At 45.2% G+C, this 22,048-nt stretch overlaps 1 protein-coding gene across 1 annotated transcript in view; it reads right to left on the reverse strand.

The window, feature by feature from the left end:
• Positions 1-20,415, reverse strand: part of MAML3 (mastermind like transcriptional coactivator 3) — a 289,170-nt gene extending 268,755 nt beyond the window's left edge. Inside the window, exon 1 of the mRNA XM_035114166.2 lies at positions 18,592-20,415. Coding sequence (XP_034970057.2) covers positions 18,592-19,050 — 459 coding nt within the window. The 5' untranslated portion in view covers positions 19,051-20,415. The remainder of the gene's footprint in view (positions 1-18,591) is intronic.
• Positions 20,416-22,048: the final 1,633 nt, after the last annotated feature.

Genomic DNA, 22,048 nt, shown 5'->3' on the forward strand with positions numbered 1-22,048 from the left:
AAATAAAAACTTAGTTGGTCTTTAAGGTGCTACTGAAGGAATTTTTTTATTTTACTTCGATCCAGACCAACACGGCTACCTACCTGTAACCAGCTTATACTGTATATCTGAGTTTCTAACACTGATTTGAGCTTTGAAGTAGAGAGAGACACTGCATTGCATCCTTCCAGTCTTTGCTCATTCCACATGCCTACATTTCAAATTGCTAGCTCATAATATTTCTCTGCAAGAATTGTATTAGAGCAAACAGCCAGGCAGATCAGCTAGGCTTTACGTTTGGTTAGGGAAGGGCACATATGTAAGACTGTTCATGATTCTGCACTCTCGTTTACTGTCTAAAGGTCAGCTGGAAAGGAACAACTGGAGAAGGAATTCTGGCAGCAGTAACACTAACTTCTGATGTCAGAACACAGAGCTTAGTCACATGGTAGAGGGAAGAGTAAATAAGGAAAACAAGGGTCATTAGTTATAGCTGGCATTGTAAAAATAGCACTTCTGGAAGCCACTGCACAACCATCTCCAGAGCAACCATCTCCAGAGTTAACTTGTCCACACATCTTTGAAGAATATGTAAAGAAAACACAAAAATCAACAACTAGAGTTGCGAGCAATCTAGGAAACAGCTGTAATGTGTTCTGCGGTGAGATAACTGTAAAGAACAATGCAGGAAAGCAGTAAGCAGTTTGTTACTGCTGTGCCAATTAGGTGAAATTTCATGGGGAAAACAGAAAGCAACAGCAGAAGAATCCAAAAGTACTTCTTAAAAACAAACAAAAACTTATACTAATGCATGATGCCTTGCTTTGGAATAAAAGGTGGTGGTTGTTTTGAATCCATTTTCAATCCACAAAAACAGGAGTACACCGTTACAATTATTTTTGTTTAGATGTGTACAATGATCACTGACCTACAGTAAATGGTGTTGTTGGGTTCTTGTTTTTAAGCTCTTTTGAGACAAAATACATGGTGATATGATCAAACTGTCCTAACTGTACTACTGAAGCTGCAAAATGTACAGAACTTACAGAAAACCCACTCTGTTTTAGCCTGTTCATATGGGACTTGGCTTAGAAACAGTTATTTTTAAGACAGCAACATAGTATTTCATTTCAGGGAACTTAACCATTAAGGATCCACCAAAAACTTTTCTGATGAGAAGACACATAAAAAGAGGCATGGTGATATTTTTTTTCCCCTCTTCCTTTTTAAAGCAGTAAGGAGGAGACTTTGCCAATTGCAAAAGCAGAAGTGTGTGCCCTTTGGCTGCTGTTTACAGATAGTGTGTTTGCATCCAAGCCTCAGATACTGTGACTCATAACTTTAAATCAAAATGCGGTCTCCCTGCAGAACAAGCAAGAAAACCCATTCACTGCCAGTACACTCTACAAAAAGAGAAGCACTAGGTTCTTCCTGAAGCGCTACTTGTGCCCTCCTATCAGCCAAGAATCAATTTGTTTCCAAGTAGTTCAGAAAAAGAGGCGAAAAGATTAACTGAACCATTTATCGGCTCTAACTGTAGGGTGAGATATCCTTACTCTAGAGTCCTTGAACATTTCCACTGACTTTTTGGCCCTTCGTTTGAAGTGAAAATGGAATTTAGTACAATGAAGCATATCCGAATTATCATGAGCTAGCTACATTCCAAAATACCATTTTAAAAATTCTGATCAAAATTCCTACAACAAAGGGATTTTTTAAAGCACCAACTAAGAAACAAAATGTAGCAGCTCTAATATATAATTATTGCTTTAAAAGAACTGCAAATTGTATTCAGATTTTTTCACATTGCAACCTCAATTCTTGATTAGCTATGTAGAAGAAATGCCTACATCACAGAGCTGCTAATGAATAATGAGCTTATTAAATTACAAGCTGTTATATAAATAACTCATTTCTTTAAAAGTTCTTCCATGCAAGGTGAACTCTCATACTAATGGACAAACAAACCAAATATTTCACCAATCTCCACCTGCTTCCTTCAAACCCAAAACACCACACACCCTTCTCAAGCATGTATTTAATTATTTCTAGTCAGTTCGAATAATTTGTTTAAAGTTATGAGCCTCTTCTTGATTCTAATAAGTAGGCAATTCTTTATGGTAAAGCAGGTGGCATTACTCCATCATTCCCACTGGCACCATGTTACCCATCACGAGAGAGTGCATTGCTACGATCTGTACACAAAGACAGTAGTAATAAAGCATGTTATCACACTCCTTCAAAATCAGGACAGAGGACAGTTTCCCCAAATGTACCATATATTCCAGAGTATAAGACGACTGGGCATATAAGACGACCAACTTTTCCAGTTAAAATATAGAGTTTGGGATATACTCGCCATATAAGAAATACGACCCAGCGTATAAGACGACCCCCGACTTTTGAGAATATTTTCCTGGGTTAAAAAGTAGTCTTATACGCATGAATATACAGTAATTCTTCCTTGCAGATTCTAGACACATGGAGCCCGGCTGTCCAGAAATGAATGAGAGCACCATTAGTGGTACAAGAGAGACCTTGGTACTGTTTAAGAAATAAATAAAAGGAATATGAAGCAAGTCAAACTGCTTCTCAGCCTTCAAGGAAGGTGTGATGTGGCAAGGCATTAATGGAAAGGAGCAGGCTCTTTCAAAGTCACTGTTCTTGGACAAAAATGGATTTGTAATAGAGAAAATTGTTGAGTGGTCATGGAACAGGGCCTCACTCAAGCTTATCACTTTGCCAGGCTGAAATGATGTTGCATCCCATCACAAACACCTACCTCCACAGCTCTAACAACATATTGCATTTGTATTTGTTCTGTTCTTCAGACATGCAAGAAGGAAGATTCTTGAAATTACCATGTAGTGTTAGTGCTGCAGAATATTTTTATCTTGTCACCACAGTTTATATCTTCCATTCACAACATTCTCCAGTGTCATACTTAAGTTGGAGTGGCTGTAATAGCAGCTTAGTTGTGTGAAGATTTAAACATGCACATTCATTTCATGCACAAAAATGGTCCCTCTGAAGCCAGTTACATCTGGAATGCACACAGCTGGCCTCTCATGACCTGAACCAGGCTGTTTCATTCATGAATAACTTAAGTCTACTCACAGTCTAAAAATGTATTGTATGCACTTGTTTCATACTTTCTAAGCTGCAGCAGAGTTATATGAAAAGAGTCCCCTTAGTAAAACCCACATACTGCCCCTTACCCCAGGCAATAATGAATGACTACCCCCTATTTGTTAACTTTCAGCAAGCAGGTGTTTAACTTTCTCTTGGGGGGAAAAACGAACAAGGGTAATTTGCCTGCCATAAAAAAACTTGCTGGCAATATTGCACGCTCACTACATTATTCCATTAAAGTTAACACTTGCCAAAACTGTAATCAGCAAGATTGAGCAGACATCTTACACCATTGGGGTTCCCCCCCCCCAAAATTTACACAGGTGATGCAGGGATCTATTTCCAGCTTTCATTGATTTCCTGCCAAATTCATACAGATTTGTAATTCCACATATTGTTTCCACAGTCTTCCTCAGATATATCCCCCTGGGGGAGGGGGGGGATGATGGTAAGTTATTTTAGAACCAAGGCAGCTTCAGTTCCTTGAAAGCAAAACAATGTTCTAGATTCCTTAAATAGTAAGGAAATCTTATGCAAGTTTCTTGGAAATGGTGATGCGTCGTTGTTTTGTAGACATCACATATTTATTTCTAAAAATATAACACATTTCACCTCTCAGGCAAAGGACCTTACCAAGCTTAATTGCTGAAAAGAAACAGTTTGGGTGAAACCCCACTATAAAAATTCATATTCAAAGTTTAGTTTAGCTTCTTTCATGTGCAAGAAGCATGGTGACATTGACACTGGGAACAAATTAGCTAACTTCTGTGCCGATGTTGAAGAAGTAATAATGTTTACTGTTTAATGCTTGTTTTTAATCTGAGAATCCCCACCCCAACCCTTCCTCTCAGTGGTGTGGAACCTCTTTCCTGTCTCGGGTGTCATCTGCTGGGGCAGGGGGCTAAAGTAAGTGTGGTGGTTCCAGACTCAAAAGTGGGTGGAGTGCACCCCGTTCTCCTTCTCTTCCCTTTGCCCTATCTCAAGGAGGTTGCTGGGAAAGGGACAGAACACACTTGCCAGGTCCCAGCTGATCACTTGCAGATGACTTTTATTTCCTCCTGCTTTGATCCATCTGTTTCACCACCAACCCTCTCCATCTTCCCACTCCTGCCCTTCTCTCTTCCTTCCTTCTCTCTTGCTTTCCTTACCTGCCCTTCATCATAAGGTCCCAGCACAGGTTTACAACAATATAAGAATACAGTATTAATGTCAGTTAAGACAATTTACATGAGCAGGGGCCTTAAAAGGGTATAGGCCGGGGTGTCAAAGGCCAGGGTAAACAATGAAAGCAATGCAAGGAAATCATCATACACACCTCTGTGAGGAGGGAACTACACACCCTAGGGACTGTCACAGAGAATGCCCTCTCCTGAACCACTCCAGATTGCCTTCCCAAGTGCCTTTTCTCCCAATGGAGTATTAAAATGGGGAAATGTGGTTTTTTTAAACAAAAACAAAAAAACCCACAACAACTCTATACTGGACACTGGAGAAGAGCAGTCATGTGCAGGGGAAAGGTAAGGCACTCCCCCCCCCCACTGCTCCTCGGATACTAACCACCACTTCAGAAGTGGCTTTAGTTATCTAAGTGGGTGCTGAGCTACTGTTAACCAAGCATGATCCTTGGCTTCAAGGTCTTCGCTCTGAATGCCTCCCGTTTCCTTCTCTGTGGCAATATCAGGGTATGTGGCATGCGGCCAAACAACTAATCCGGGAATAGAGGCTTGCTCATTAGGTTTTGCAGGCCTCTGACTGAACGTAACATAATGTTCCGAGGTTATGCAATAGAAGGCAGCAAATCACACAGCAGTTGAATGAATAATGCTAATGAAAACTTCTGTTAAATATTATGGTGAGGGGGAGAATCTGTCCTGCTGCCTTTGCCAGCTCAGCCTTCCATTTAGATCTCTAGCAATATGCAAGACACTAGTTTTGTTTGAGTGAAAAACAACCTGATTCTACTGAGGTACAAACTAGTGTATAGCTTTCAAATTGAACTGACAATATCTTAACACTTTCAGAGTGCTATGAAGAGAAACGTTCGGATCATATCTGAGAGTGCTTCCAAGTTGTTGTTTCTCAAAAAGTCAGGCTTGCCAGTTATTCCTTGTTGATTTCATGGTATTCCCCTCCCCCTCTACTTTTGTATTGATACGGTAGCACTAAAGGTTGTACCAAACTTTTGCTGTTTTGTTGTCATGTTCACAAAGCACCCTCATAACTCTAATTCTGTGGGGGCATTTATCTGAACAAGTAGTTACCAAATTTTCTTATCCAAAACAGAAAAAGTACATTCGTTCAATAGCAATTATCTTCAGGCTGAGATTGTATTATTATATAATAAACTAGCTGGCCCTGCCACGCGTTGCTGTGGCTGTCTGTTAAATGGAGCCTCAGAGTCCCCCTTCAGACTCCCCTCACCTTCAGAGTCCCCTTGTTTCACGTGTGTTCTGCTTACACAGGCACATCCCTGTGAATCCCCCCACCCTGTCCCGGTCCATGACCCATCCCGCCCCCTCCTCCCCCATCCCCAGCTCATCCCTGTGATTGGCCCCATCCTGTCCCAACCCATGACCTATCCCGCCCCTTCCCCCCCCACCCAGGCGAGCCCCCACCTCCACTAGGCCCAGTCTGGAAAGCCAAGCAGAGATGCTGTGGAGATGGAAGTTTTCCTAGGTGCAGTACCAGTGTAGCCGTTGCTAGAGGGCGCTAGAGGGCGCCCTCTCCTGTGCTCCCAGCATGCACTTTTGTCTGATTTGTGAGTTCTGGAACACATGGTTTTTGGGGTTTTACTGGCCCAGGTGTGACATCTGTCTTTGAAAACGGTATGGGCTTGCTCTCGTAGTCACATTTGACTTTGTGTCCAAATGTGAACGCAATCGGTCAAGCGGTTTCGTTGAACATTGGAGACGAACACACATGCCCAGTTTACATTTATATATATATATAGATAACTAGGAGGAGGATTTTTTTTTTGTAATGATGAGCACACTAAATGAATCATGAGTACCTGTCAGGCAGGTTGTATAAGTAAGGTGGAAGAAGACTAGGGAACTTTAATACCGGTAAATAAGCACTCTTTTAGGCCTGCATCTGTTCTGCTGTTCTCAGTAACTGAGCACATGTGTGTGCGTATGGGCCTGCAGGAGAGATCAAAGTGAGAGCTCCAATGAAAGAGAGAGAGAAATAATGCTTAGTGCAAATGAATAATAGCATATTAGACAATATATGCCCATGAACAAGTAACTAAGATATCAGAATATGCTCACGACAATAACACAAAGTATATGAAACACATCTCAAATAACATTGCCATTATAATTGTTATTTACTCTGGGGGAAAATTGGTGGTCATACAATACTTTCTATTTCAAGTTGCAGAAATTGCCTAATATGGCCTAGATGCAAAACAGTACTGTAGTCGGAAAGTATTGTGTGAGCTTATCCTTGGAAGGTCAAGGCAGAGACATTTGTTTTATTATTTGATAGCCATGTTTAAGGATCCTTCTACTGCACACCTTTAATTGGATCTACATTTCACTACCAGCTGGTTATCATAATCAGCCACTGTGATATAGTCATTAAATCAGGACGACACAAGACATTTCGGCACTTGAGGCGAAATGCAAAATGGCACCGCCTCCTCCCCACAAGGGAAGAAAGGGTGATCTACATCAGGAACAAGAATGGAATAAAAATCTACATTGGGATCTGCTGCCCCTGTGGAACATGATGCCTGAGGTGGTCACCTCACCTCACCCTGCCCTTGGAGGGCCAGCCACAAAGGCAATCAACCATCTCCTAGCCTAACCTCCCTCACAGTACTATGAAAAGATCTTGAAAGTCTTGAAAGATCTACAATGGCTCCCAGTACGTTTCCGAGCACAGTTCGAAGTGTTGGTGCTGACCTTTAAAGCCCTAAATGGCCTCGGTCCAGTATACCGGAAGCAGCGTCTCCACCCCCATCGTTCTGCCCGGACACTGAGGTCCAGTACCAAGGGCCTTCTGGTGGTTCCCTCATTGCGAGAAGCCAAGTTGCAGGGAACCAGGCAGAGGGCCTTCTCGGTGGTGGCGCCTGCCCTGTGGAACGCCCTCCCATCAGATGTCAAAGAAAAAAACAGCTACCAGATTTTTAGAAGACATCTGAAGGCAGCCCTGTTTAGGGAGGCTTTTAAATGTTTAATAGATTATTTTATTTCATTTTTCTGTTGTAAGCCACCCAGATTATTATTATTAATTATTATTACCGTGTTTCTCATATTTTAAGACATGTCTTATATTAATTTTAACTCAAGAAAATAAGCCTATGGCTTATTTTCGGGGGTGCCTTATTTTTTGCCGAGCCCCGACTGAGCGGGAACCAGCAAAGGCAGCAGCCCGCTGGGCTGGGGTTTGCCTTCCTTGTGAGTCTGTTCTTTTACCTCTTGGCGTCGCTATCACTCACTCACGTCAGTCTCTCTTTCTCCTCCTCTCTCTCCTCCCACTTTGCGTCGGAGATCTAGGCTTCAGGGGCTTCTCCTCCAGCCGCGCTGCAGGCTATTGTTTCGCCCTGGTTCACCCCAGGGCTTTTAGGGGGTCGCTTAGCCTCGCGTTGCCCCTAGACCCCTTAGGCAGCAGCTTCGTGCACGGAGCTTTTCTCAGAGCTCCCGCAGAGCGCGTCCGATGCGAGCGCGAGGAAACCGGAAGTCGGCTCCCGCGTGCTTTGCCGAGCTCCAACGGAGCGGGAACCGGCGGCGGGCTGCTGCCTTTGCTGGTTCCCGCTCAGTCCTGCTCTGTCGGGGTTCAGCAAAGGCAGCAGCACACGCTTTGCTGAGCCCCGACTTAGTGGGAACCAGCAAAAGCACAGCCCGCCGCCGGCTTGGAGCTCGAGCCGGCAAAGGCAGCAGCGCGCGCTTTGCCGAGCTCCAAGCCGGCAGCGGGCTGCTGCCTTCGCTGGTTCCCGCTCCGTTGGAGCTCGGCAAAGCGCGCGGGAGCCGACTTCCGGTTTCCTCGCGCTCGCATCGGACGCGCTCTGCGGGAGCTCTGAGAAAAGCTCCGTGCACGAAGCTGCTGCCTAAGGGGTCTAGGGGCAACGCGAGGCTAAGCGACCCCCTAAAAGCCCTGGGGTGAACCAGGGCGAAACAATAGCCTGCAGCGCGGCTGGAGGAGAAGCCCCTGAAGCCTAGATCTCCGACGCAAAGCGGAGGAGAGGAGGAGAAAGAGAGACTGACGTGAGTGAGTGATAGCGACGCCAAGAGGTAAAAGAACAGACTCACAAGGAAGGCAAACCCCAGCCCAGCGGGCTGCTGCCTTTGCTGGTTCATGCCGGGTCCAGCATGTCTTATTTTTGGGGGATGCCTTATATTTTTTAGGCTTCAGAAAATCGTGCCATGCCTTATTTTGTAGGGATGCCTTAAAATATGAGAAACACGGTATTATTATTATTATTATTATTATTATTATTATTATTATTATCATCATCTGAAGAAGTGTGCATGCACACGAAAGCTCATACCAAAATAAAAACTTAGTTGGTCTTTAAGGTGCTACTGAAGGAATTTTTTTATTTCACTTCGATCCAGACCAACACGGCTACCTACCTGTAACCACTATTATTATTATTATTATTATTAAATTAAATGCAGTGGAGGGAGAACCATGTATGTCATCTTGAGTTTCTTGGAGGAAAGGTAGGTTAGAAATGTAAAAATTAATAAAGTACAGTACAGTATTAGCCTGACATGTTTATGTTGACAGTTCCAGGAAAAAAACCCAATCCCTGAACATCTGAAAACATCAATGCATGTTGAAAATCATTATTCTATATACTAATTTGCCACAATATTTGCTGGCATATGTCTGAAAAATTGGGGGAGACAAGCATCTCTCTCACACACAAAATTCAGCTGGAATTGTCATCATTCACAAGTCAGTGTTGAGACCATAGAGATAAAATCCCTTTCACACGTATTGCAATCACTTATGTTCCTTGAGCACCCCACTCTGAGATACAAGCAACACCATGGCGTAATTCATATATAACAACATTCCAGAGTTGTTATATCGTTATAAGAGCAGGCCAGTGCAACCCACACACTTGCACACAAGGAGAAGGAATTAGAAGTGTTAGCTTCTAGTATACGACAAGTCAATGTTTGCCAGATTTGATGAAAAGGGCAAACTATGATTTACCACGAATTAGAAGGGCGGGCTTCCAATCTCTTCTCCTGGCACATGAAAAACACAGCACACTGAGGCTCACCAAGGCTCTCAGGAGAACAAAGTTTGCCAGTACATCTGAACTAAGTCAATGTAACTCAAATAGAATCTTTCCCCATTGACATCTACCGTATATGCTTTGATCAAGCCACCTAATATTGTGTGATTACTGAATAAATATATATAAGTGTGTATTTCTCTGGAACTGAACTATATTCATTTCCAGTTCTCATTCCCTAGGGAAACATAACCCAATCCAGTCCTACAATAGCTGCACCATCCACTTCCAAAATTCTGAGTAGCACTTTTACAGTTTAAAGCACTCATAAAAGGCTGTGATGTTTGAATTGCATTTGCAATTTTACTGCCCATTCACTCAGTTTGGAGATATCATTTGCCGCTCTTCACAATCCCTTTTTGTTTTAATGATGCTGAACTATTTAGTATTTTCAGCAAACTTTGCCACCTCACTGTTCACCTCTAACTCTAGATTGTTTATGAAGAAGTAAAAAAGCACAGACCCGAATGTGGATCACTTTCTGCACCTCTCTATTAAAAGAACAGTCCATTCATTCCTACTCTGCTTCCCGCTACTTAACAATTCTGATTGACAAGAGAACATCTCCTCTTATTCCATGACTGCTAAGCTTTCTCAGGAATCTTTGATGAAGTACCTGCTCAAAAGCTTTTTGAAAGTCTGAGTACCCTTTGTGAACTGGACCATGCTTGTTGACACTCTCAAAGAACTCTAGCCAACCCAATGCCTAGTGATATTCAGTTGAAGGGTGGTATACAAATTTAATAAATAATAATAATTTTGACTTGTGATTATATGCAAATATTATTTGATGCTAGAACCAGATGAACAAGTTCTGCAGTTTGTGAAGTTAGATGCAATGAAAATGAGAGTTGCTAGGAATAACATAATAACACAGGAAACCTAACGAGCACAATAATAGTAGAAAAGTGCAAGAAACTGGAAGGTGAAATGGATTTGAAATTTAAAACAGCTAGACAAACCATGTAACAGAAAACTCAATCAATCGTTTTATTTGAATGCCACCTTTCCAAAGTTAAAACAATGCTCAAGGTGGCTTACAGAGTATAAAAAATTACATAACCACAAACAAAGCAAAAGTAGTGATAAACAATAAAAAGTACACAAACTGAAAAATTGCCACATAAATTATAAGATCCAAAATATAGATACAAAGATGCTGTTAACAGCTCCCCCCCCGACAGCCCCCCTAAACAATACTCCAGTTCAAGATTCTGTTCAGCAGTCTCAGCTATTGTAGCTGGAGTCAGTCAGGGCCCCACCCTCCCAGGCCAGCTAGGAAAAGCCTAAAAGGCAGGGTACAGGTTTTCCAGGACTCACAGTCAAAACCATGCCAATCATCCCAACCAATCCACAGAAGAGAACTATTGGCGGTCCATCTACATTTCCTACCTGGATTTACTTATTACTTTACCGAGAACCTTGCTGAACTGCTGGACCACACCAAATGGTTCCCTGCTATTAAAATGGCTCTCCTGACAGCACTTTCCCTCCCATGCCCAGCTGAACAATCCTTCAGCACTTTGCACAGGCATGGCTAAATTCAACAATGCATGAAAAGCAATTGTCTGGCTTGTTTGTTGAGCATCCAGAGAGCAATGCTGAGGGCCCATCCCAAGGAGAAATTGATAGAAGTAGTTATTGACTGTTTTGGCCAAGAGCCTCAGAGTCCCCCATTTTTGTTTCAATAGTGATCCACTCTGTAGTATATTTTCCTTTATGTTACATGTGGACAGACATTAACAAGAAGAAGAAGAAGAAGAAGAAGAAGAAGAAGAAGAAGAAGAAGAAGAAGAAGAAGAAGAAGAAGAAGAAGAAGAAGAAGAAGAAGAAGAGGAGGAGGAGGAGGAGGAGGAGGAGGAGGAGCAGCAGCAGCAGCCTGGCTACTTTCAGATCTTATATCTGGCACTCATCACAGCCAAGTGAGATTCTGTGTAAAAGGTGAAAAATTCAGCCTTAGGGGTTTTTAATTTGTTTTTCAGAGTCTTAAAAGTATTGTTGTTCAATGGACAAATTATAGCTCTATGTCTTTCTGGTGCCTTACTCTGTTATTGTTCAACGGACAAATAGAGCAATTTGTTAGAACTTACTTCAAAAATATATAATCCCATACACTATAGTAAATCACTATTGTTTCTTGTTGCTGCTCTTCAGCACCACGTAATAGTGTGTGGAGTTCAGAGGAAAGTCAAATACCTGTAGTTAAAAGTCATGGATCTCTCTGCCCCTCCCCCCGAATTATTTCTGCAGACACCCATGCCTCCTATTGATTAGATATAGCTACCGTAAGTGTCTCTATTTTGCCTTCTAAGCATAAAACTAACTAGGCCCACTGCTGGCTCTTCATTTCCCTCTCTGTTTTTACTGCCAACTCCAACCACTGATTTTTCATCAAAATTGGCCAAATCTGCATCTACTGCTAAACTGTTCATGCCCTAGTTATTTTTTCCTTGGACCACTGCCACTCTGGCCTTCCTTCCTGTTCTCTCTCACCTCTTCAGTCAACTCAGAATATTCCTGCTAAAATAATCTCTCTTTCTCAACACATCATCCTTCTCTGCCTCTACATTGGCCCCCAGTTGCCTTTTACAATGACTTTAGCCTCATCCTTGTGTCTAGTTTTTCCTTCATCCCATCCTCCCTTTCTCTGCATATTCCTGCAGGCAAAAACCCACCTTCTTTCGGAAGCATAAATGCTGCTGGAAGTACTTCCAATGAAGACTCCATAGCTAATTCTAGCCTCTTATAAAACATATCAGGAATCCAAAAGTGTTGCTTCAGCACAGTGCTTCTCACTATCAAGCAGAAACACCACCAAAGGATGGTGCAAAGGATACATTCACGCCAAAGGCTACAATCTTCTGCACAATTACTTCTGAGTAAATGTGTATTGCATCTGGTTCAAAGGCAACAATCCTATGTACAGTGACCTGAAAGAAAGAGCCACAAAACTCAGGATCAAACTAGATGCAAGAGTATGGAGTCAAACTGCAGAGTTGGAAGGGACCCTGAGAGCCAGCGAGTCCATCTTCCTAAGCCATTAGTTCAAATTCATATTTGCTGTACTAATGTAACCAAACAGTGAGGTTCAATTTTGGCAACAAAAGAGGAGTAGTGCAGAAGTTTCCCCCTACAGTATTTGTGGCTTAACTTCTGCAGACTCCCTCCCAGAACACTTTGCTTTCACCTTGCTGGGCTTATTTCTGGTACTGAAAGGTGGTATCAGGGCCCAGCTGTGGAAAAGTAAGGCAGACAGAAAGAGGGATTCCCATGCAACACTTTGCAGTTAAATCTGCACCTACCCCTTGTTCCTACATATATACATACACCAGATGTGAGGCGGAACTCGCGGATAACCACATCCCCCTTGACTCTCAGCAGGAGTTACTTCTGAGTAAACAGGCATATGATGAGGCTGTCAGAATAAGATGTCAAGGATACAGTTACAGGAAAAGTCTTTTAAATTTGACAAATTACAAACCAGTACAGAAGAGCAGAACTATAATAGGCCATCACACAGGCATGGCTTAACAACATTAAATAATTTTGAAGATGGTTTCTAATACTGAAGCACATTTGCTAAGCACAGTAGGAAGTGAGAAAGCAGATTAGCTAAGAATGGGAATGAGTAGATGTTTCTTGGAACTAGTCTGATGATAAGCAAAGGAACATTGTGGAGGAATTGCAAGTTTTCCATCAATAACTTTTAAAGAAACCTAACTAGCACAGTATTAAAACACTTCTAGTTATGTAACAGAGAAATTAAAACTCGCTTTCACAATGACTAGGCTGGAAAATGGATAATACTGTACTTAATAAGGAAATGCATGTTTTTATTGTACAATTCTTATTGTGTTTCCTAACTTCATTATTCGCTGCTATAGCCAAATGAAGAAAATGTTTGGTGATGTTATTACCGTATTAATAAAAAAATGAAAGATTTACCTATCAAGTGCTTATACCCAAATCTCACAAAACTGGGATTAAATGGTTATAACCTTCTCTGAGGTAGGTTATTCTATAATGGTATTTTGCATTTTTACCTGTGGTTATTTTTGGGAGGGAAGGGTCTTTAATAAGATGCACCATTGGCCTAGCTTCAATTGAGACAAAAGCGCACACACAAGGACTTGAGAGCTAGCCCCTTCGAACACATGGGAATTTACTTCCAAGTAGACATGCAGTTTCTGCTGTCAAGTGACTTTCAGTTCAATCCTATGCATTATTTCTGTCTCCACCTTACAAACAAGATGTGTCAAAGGGATGCACTGCACAGTAAATATGACAATAGAAAGCGATAAACATCTGATGATGTTTATTCCAAAATTAGTGGCATAAAATTAAACTGTCAGTAGAACATACACATTGAAAAATGTGTTCTTTCTTCATGCTGCTAAAGGTGGGTGTGAGCACAAACTAACTGGGAAGGTGAGAAATCAGCTTCCCTCTGGAAGCCTGAGAAAGTTTCCCACCCCCCTCTCCAAATTACCATTCCTGGTGGAGATCTTGTAAATTGAAGGAAAGTATGGAATGGCACAGTTGCAAGTCACTTTGGGTTGCCCTGACAAATTTAATGAATAAATATTAAATAACAATAAATGCAGCTGCCCCCAGGAAAAGCAAATCCATCACCATATGCCTAGACTCCTTTTGGCTGTTGGAAGCCTCAGGTACACCCAGTTAGACCAAGGATTGGCATCTGGAATGGCACAGATCCCCATCCATTATATAGAAGATTAGGCTTGCCAAGATGCACTGAGCATGCATGGAGCATGCAGGTCCCTGGGTGTGGAAATGAGGCTGTACTGACTTTCTATGAGAGACCATCAACTTTTAAGTTTGAGATGTATGCCTTTGAGGAAAACGTCTATTTATAAAAAGATGATCAGCTGTTCAGTAAAGCACACACTATGGAGTGTTGAGAAACAGGAAGTGTAGAAGGACAGTTTAGGCCTCCACAGATTAAACAAACAAACAAAACACAGCTCAGTAAAGGCAACTTATTGTTCTCTCTATTGAGGGTTGGGGGGAAAGAGGGATCAGACACGTGGGGCCGCAGTGTTCTCTGAAGACAGAGCACCACCAACACCTCACATTTCCCCCAGCACTTGTCAGTCAGTACAACAATTGGGGAGGACTGTATTCACCACAGCTCATGTTTCACTGATTGGAAGGAGGACACAGTTCTCATTATGAAGTCTCACAAACTGGATTCAAAGATACTGCAAAAAGCTTCACACCTTTCCTGGCAACTTCCTTCTCTTCTTTAGGGAGCTCCCTTACACACTGTTGAAAAACCACAATTCGTTCTTAATCTTTCTACAAATCGTAACTACCGGTATATTGCTGGTGAAACCCTTTCTCTATAAGCATATTATTGATGAAACTCTCTCCCTTATTTAAAATGGCTGTAAATAACACTGCATTCTAATTTTTTAAACAGCAAAGCACACACTGACCTTGCATGCTCCAATGATACTGGAAGCCAAATGCAAATATCCCTAGCTGTGGATTTCATACTACAAGTAATTTTAACCAGGAGAGTTTCAAAGATACTCACTGCCATCCTATCCATGTATATTCAAACGCAAGACCCAATGAGTCCAATAGATACTACTTCCAAGTGTGTATGTATAGGACTGCAGCTTTAAATAAATCATTATCATTATTATTATAGGATGTGCTATAAGCTAATATTTCCTGGATTTTGCTACTTACCTGTAACTGCAACAAATCCAAAACTTTTTTAAAAAAGCTATTTTGGACCCCAAAAGCAAAGCAAGGTTTATTAACTGTCAAGTGAAGAATATGATCGAATTATTGGGGTGTTAATACAGGTCATATCGAGGGAAATCAGTGGTTTCTTATCAAAACAGATGTTACAACATCCACTTTATTATTATTATTACTGGTGGGAAACAGCTATTCCAGGGGAGAAATCTAGACCTGTCCAGCACATTAAAAAACAAACAAACCCCACCTTCTTCTGCCCATGGCAAGGAGATTCTCCAACTACAAGCCTTTCTCAAATCCCATCTGCAAGCTAGAGAGAAGGAAACTATTGTTTCACTAGTGAGTCAGTACCGCAGCTAAAAAGGGGGGGGAGGGGGGGTTGGAATGCAAAGGCGGCTTTTGTTTGTTTGCTTGCATGAACTGCCTGGCCAAGTCCTCCGAGTGCGCCACTGTGTCGCAAGCGCAAGCTCCATTAGGGAGCAAAGAGCGCGAAACAGCTTGAGGACTGAACCCAAATCCTATTAGAGGGCCGGGAAGGGCCAAGCAGACGGGCAGCCGAACAGCGCCTCTTCGGCTTCCTGTTTGCGAGTCAGGTGCCTCCCTTTGTGCTTCGTCTCTCGATCGTCTCTCGGCTTTCTGCCTGCCTGTGTGTTGTGTGTGTGTGTGTGTGTGTCCACAGACCGGCTCGCGCTCCAAGTCGGGCGGGACGAAGGCGGCGGCAGCGCGGGGGGGGGGCGGCAGTTATGCCTGTGTGGTGAGGCTGAGCGCCTTATCTGCCTATCTCAACCCCCCCCCCTCCTCCCGGCTGCACTGGAGAAATGTCCCGCTGTCTCCAACAAGGGGCGTTCCCTCTCCGGCTGCCTTTTCCCTGTAAAAGCAGGGAGGCGGCGGCAGCAGCTTCCTTCCCCCCCCCCTCGGAGGGAGGGAGGGAGTGGTGGTTTCTCCACGCCTGAGGAGGAAGGCGGCACGCCGCGCAGCAGCGATAGCTTCCAGGAGGGCGCACTTTGGGCTGCGTTTAAGCTCTTCCCCGCCCCCCACGGCTGAGCGCTCGATAGAGCAGACAAAGCGCCGCGGCAGGCGGGGGAGAAGAAGGTGTACCGGACTCCGCCTGCGGGTCGCGGCTGAGCCGGCCTTTGGCGCGCCGGTGGGAGGGGCCGAGGCGGCCCCGGTGAACTGAGGAGGCGCGCGCGCACACACACACACACACACGGACGCCGGGGGGGGAGGGAAGAGTCCCACATCAACAAATGGTCCCTCTCTCGACAGGGGAGGAGCCGCCGGCGGCTTTCTCCAGCAAAGTCCGCGCCCATTCCTTTCTCTCCCTCCCCCCGCCCCCCCCCAGCCTCCACCGCTCGCCCCAGCTCCTCTTGGGCTGCCACTGCGACCCCGCCGTCAGGCCGCGCCCTCCAGGCCTGCCACCCAACTTCCAGCCGGGGGAGGGGAGGGCGGCTTTGTCAGGCAGACGCCAGCTGGTGGGGTGGCTTGCCGAAAAGCTGGGCGGCGGCGGCGGGGTGGGGTGGGGTTCCGGCTCGCTCCTAGCTTAGGGCGGCCATAGGGCAGCAGGAAGGAAGGCATAGGGACCTTGCAGCCGCTTCTCTAGCTCAGCTAGAGCAGCATGCCTTTATAAAAACTGAACCTTGCGAGCGGTTGCCTAAATCTAAGCTCCACGTCTTACTTGGGCAAACATTCGCCGTGTGACCTTGTTCATGTTTACTCGAAAGTAGGCAATCACTTAAAAGGGGGGGGGGAGAGTCACAGCTCAGTCCGAAACGCGTTTACCTGGGAGTAAATCCCACTGAGTGCAGTTGGACTTATTTTTGAACACACATGCGTAAAATCGTTCCAGTTTGAGACTGAGAGGGGATTGAGAGGGAGCTTTCTTTTAATATACACACTATATATACTGATTATTTTTAAAAAGAACAACATATTTTAGTAATTGATTGACTAGGGCGCAGTAGAAAAGTCTTAGAGCCGCAATCCTGGTTTAGGAGAGCTGCTGCAACAAAATAAGCAAACAAATCCGGAAGAACGACAGCAGCCCAAGTAAAATAATAATTTAAAAAGGAATGCCCTCGCCCTGCCCTCCAGCTGCCCCTGAGACCATCTGCCTGGATTTCGGCAAGCAACTTCCATCGACACAATCACTGCGCCACCAAAGGCAGAATATTTCACAGCTCTCCACAAACTCTATTAGCTTTACTCGGCTACACCTACTGGAAACCAGGTACGCTGGAAGCAGGGATTGACAACAGATCTGTTCAAAACAAAACAAAACACCCTGGCCGCTTCTCCGCTCCCTTAACTAAAGCTGTCGGAGGGTAATCGGGAAGGTAGAATGGGTGTGGGAAAGGGATTTCCTAATCGATTTGATCAGAGCAGCTCACGGCGGACGATCCTTCCCGGGCGATTTTCAAGGGGAGGGGCGCTTTTAATAGGGACACGTACAGTACTGGCTATTTTGTTTTAAGACAAGATCTGTGACCTGACGAGTTCTTGTTTAATTTCTTTTAACCATCTGAGTGAGTGTGAAACGCCACTTCCTACTAGTAGTTCTTACGCCACCGGCAGGTTAGCTCCCGCCCCTTTGCTGTTCTCTTCTAAGCCTCTTAAAAGGCCAAGGAAACTTTAGAATTACGAAAAGAAAAAAAGGCAAGAAAGAAATGCAGCCCAGGCGGCCGCTGAGTGGCTGGGGCGAGTTTGGAGACACTTGATTGGTTCGCTGCACGCCGCGCACACTCACGCAACGCCGCCAGCCGAGGAGGAACCTGCCCAACTTTTCCTCCCGAGGGCTGTCACTCCCGCTCCGCAAAGCCAGCCCACAACCCCCCTCCGCTGGATTTAAAGAGGCAGCGAACATCCTTGCAGACACGCACCCACGCTGGCCGGAGAGATATACACGCGCAGGCACACGCACGTGCTTTCCTCCGGTCTACCCAGCGCTACTAGACAACTGCCTACACAACAAGGGGGGACCCTCCAAGCGCGTCGGTTCTCCTGTGTGCGTTTCTACGCCGCTCTTCCAATGGCACGTGAAACAGCCAAATGCACAATTCATTTGTTTCATTGTTTTGCGGCCGTGGTAGACGCAATGATATCTATGAGCGACTGGGGGAAGTGTGTGTGTGTGACGCCGGCAGGTGAAGAATCATTACCTGAGTGATCGATTCAAGTGGCAAGCAAGAGAGAGAGAAAGAGAGAGCGTGTGCGCGCAGCTTAGCCACCCCCACCAATGCAGAGGCTTCGACAACTCCTCTTCAAATAGTCCATTTTGCTTCCTGGATTCCCATATTAGTTATAGGACCAAAGTTTCCTCTCTCCGCCCATTCCCTGGCTTCAGCCAAGCATCCCTCGCTTTCTCTCTCTTCCCCCACCCTCCTCCCCAACCTCCTACATCCGCTCCGGCGAGAAGGGAGAACTCCAAATGAGAAAGCGCCAGCCCACAAGTGCTCCGCAGCCGCCCTCCAGCCCCCTCTCGCCCGCCCCCTTACCATGATCAGCGTGTGGTTCCTCTGCTCGGCCGTGGCACACTCGGCATCTTGTTGCTGCTTGCTGCTTGGGTGCTGCTGCTGCTTGCTGCCGCCGCCTCCGGCCCCCGATTTCTTGGCCCTTTGCTCCAGGGTCCTCTGATAGAGGCTCACCGTGTCCCTTCGCTCCAGCTCCAGCTGCTCGGCCTGGGCTTGCTGGTACCTGTTCTCGCAGTTGACGTGGTGCCTCCTGCAGCCCTCGATGCGCTGCCTCAGCCTCTCCACCACGGTGCTGTGCTTGGGAACGCCGCTGCTCCCGTTAGTGCCGCCGCCGCCGCTATGAGTAGCGCTGTTACCGGGAGGAGGGCCGTGGGGAGCGTTGTTCACGCCGATCCCGGCCCCGCCGAGGCTGCTGCTCAGGTTATTGTTGAGGCAAAGGCTGCCGCCGTTCGCGGTAGAGGCGGGGGTTGCAAAATCCCCCATCCTCTTCTCCGCGCACACTATTTTGGAAGAACTTTTCCCCCCTTTGAGAAGCGGGCGCCACACGCCAGGCACAAACACCGGGGTCCTCCGGGGGAAGATACTCTTTAACGGACCATGGGTGAAGGAGGCAGCAGAACCCCAGCGAAATGTTTTGGGGTTGTTTGGTTTAAAACAAAATACCCCCAAAAATTTTTTTAAAGCCTCTCTCCCTTCCTTGTCGATCCTCTCCGGCAGGAAGAAAGCTTCCCCCCGCCGCCCGGCCGCCCCCCTCAAAAAAGAAAGAAATTGCCTAAAGAAAATGTTAAAAGCCGAGACCCAGAAGGCGGTGCTGCGAGGTTATCGCCAGACACAATCAACAACCACAGGAGGAATCCCAGCAAACTGATCGGTAGCTTGTTCGGTGGCAAACTCCAGGGAGGGAAGATCAGATCAGTCCACCTTTGAAATAATCCATCATTTCCAAAACAAATCCCGGACCGAAAACCTTCTTGGTCTCCCCCATGTATGAAAGCGGAGGAAGAGAGAGACACGCACCCACATGCGTGCAAAACAGACAGGAATCTCTCTCCACGCTCAACACTTCTACACACACACAACACACACGCGCACAAGACACCTACGGACATACACACCGGGCAGACAACGCGCACACAGGCACCCCAACATCGCACCCCGCGCCACTGGGCGACAAGGCAGCGCCGCTTTCTTAATTGTGTTTTCTCTCCCGGGGAATAGGGGGAAAGAAAAAAGTTTGGGTGTTTATGCCGCACCGTGTTCTCAAAAGTACTTTGGCTGCTCAGTTGTATTTTTCAACAGGAACCTAAAAAGGAAAAGGGGGGAAAAACCAGCAAAAGCAAATCCTCCAGCTGGGGGGAAGTCAACACGTGAACAATCCGGGGCGATCTGCAAAAGTAGCTCGCTGAAGTATTTGCAGAACGTAACGCCGAGCTGCTACACACGCAGACTGCTCTGCTCTGCTCTGCTCTGCTTGCTGCTTCTCCTCCTGCCACCATCACAATGATCAAGTGCTGTCCTCCTCCACCTCCTCCTCCTCCTCCATGCCAGCGGAGTGATACCAGGACAAGAGCGCTCAATAAACAGAGCAGCAGCAGCAGCCGCTCCAGCTCCTCCAGGCCGTGAGGCAGACCCGGGGACAAGGTGCAAAATCCGGCCCGGACCTTTCGCCAGCAGGAACGGACACGGCGATTCCCCGCCTAATTCCCCCTCCGGCTCCTAGCCACGCTACTTGTTACCTTGGGCGGAAAATCAGGGACTGCCAGGACCGAGCGAGAGCGATCCGAGGGGGAAGCTGGAGAGGCAGGCAGTCAACTTTTGACCTGGTCGCGTGGTGTGTGTGTGTGTGTGTGTGTGTGTGTGTGTGTGTGTGTAATACGCCTGCCCTGTGTGTCCGGTTTCCTTTTTCGGCGCGAGCTGAAGCTCTGTATCATGCTGGCCTAAATTGTTACATATTGCATGGTATATAGAACCAGTGCGTGATGATGACCACAGCAAGAGTACGGCGGCAGCTTGCTAACTCCTTGCCTGACGTTTACCATGTGGAAAAGTCAAGGGGAAGAAAAGAGGCTGGTGTTAAAATTAACCCTGATAAACCTCCCTCTACCCGAAATTCAAATATCCGAGGGGTGGGGTTTTTTTGGGGGTGGGGAATGCGGGAGAAGCACAGTCCTTGACTCGCCCACTGGAGAGTAAATCTCATTAATTTGTTTCCAACTAAACTTATTTACAAGCTGAATTTAAAACAATCCCAGCCCTGGATAGATTGTAGGTGCTGGACACAGTATCATCTACTGAGTTACAGGAACTTGCTATTATCGTTACATCGATAGGCATACTATTCTATCTAATCTATCTATCTATTACCCCACTTTTTCTTCCAAGGAGCCCAAGGGTGTTGAACACAGTCTGTCTCCTCCCATTTCTGGCCACAGAACACTTTTGTGAGGCAGGTTAAGTTTACCTATGACAGTGCTACAATTCCCAGCACCCTTAACAAACTATAGTTCCCATGGTTCTTTGCAAGTGGAGGTGTGTGTTAAATGAATAGTGTGGAGCCATGGAGTGACAAGCCCAAGGTACTTTACTGCCTTGTAACACCTTTAAAAGGGGAGAGAGCAAGAGTGAGATCCATCAACTATGCAAGGGAATTTACAATCTAAATCAGAGCAAAAAGAGAATTAAAGTGCTCCCTAATCTCGCAAGAATGACTATAGGTAACAAACACAGTGCATGAAGTTGGGTGGTGTTTGACTGTTCACTGGTTGGACCGCTAATTAAAAGTAGTTAAGAAAAACTGGTGCACTGTTCGCTTTATGTACTAGAAACTGACTGAAGTACCCAGTGCTGCACAGCTCTTTAGGAGGCAAAACACAAAATATGTCTCTCATTCACCTTTTCCACTCGTATTTATTGGTTACTTAAAAGACTGCAAAATGAGAATGATTCAAACAAGGGCTGATGGGCAGCATCCAAAAACAGGCCAGAACTTTCTATTTTTAACAAGAAAACAATGTGAGGCTCAACATTTTTTCCAAGAGAATAGTGGGTATTTCCATGCAGAACTGCTGAGAATTGCCATGATGAAAATAACTGAGGAAGCAGGGTATTTAGCCCATTCATAGGCAGACACATTAAAATACAACATGATAACATTGCACTCAATAGTAGTTGCAATCCAGGGGAAGGTTTCAGGTGCCTTAAGGCTGTCATCTTAAACAGGCACTAGGGAATGATTCTTATTTAACTCTGTGGCACTTACTTATGAGTAGACATGCTTTGGCTCCAGCACACCATCTGCTTAACCCTGTGGCGATCAAAAACTGTATGTTAGTTGGACTACACCAGAGTAAGATGTACAAATATATTTTTTTCTGTTACTTAATAATCCAAATTGTATTTATTAATTATAATATCTATATCCCACCTTTCTTTTAAAAAATAATAATGTTTGACTCATAACAAGAAGTATGTGTATGTGTAT

This window comes from Zootoca vivipara, chromosome 9, assembly GCF_963506605.1.
Source record: "Zootoca vivipara chromosome 9, rZooViv1.1, whole genome shotgun sequence".
Lineage (NCBI taxonomy): Eukaryota > Metazoa > Chordata > Lepidosauria > Squamata > Lacertidae > Zootoca > Zootoca vivipara.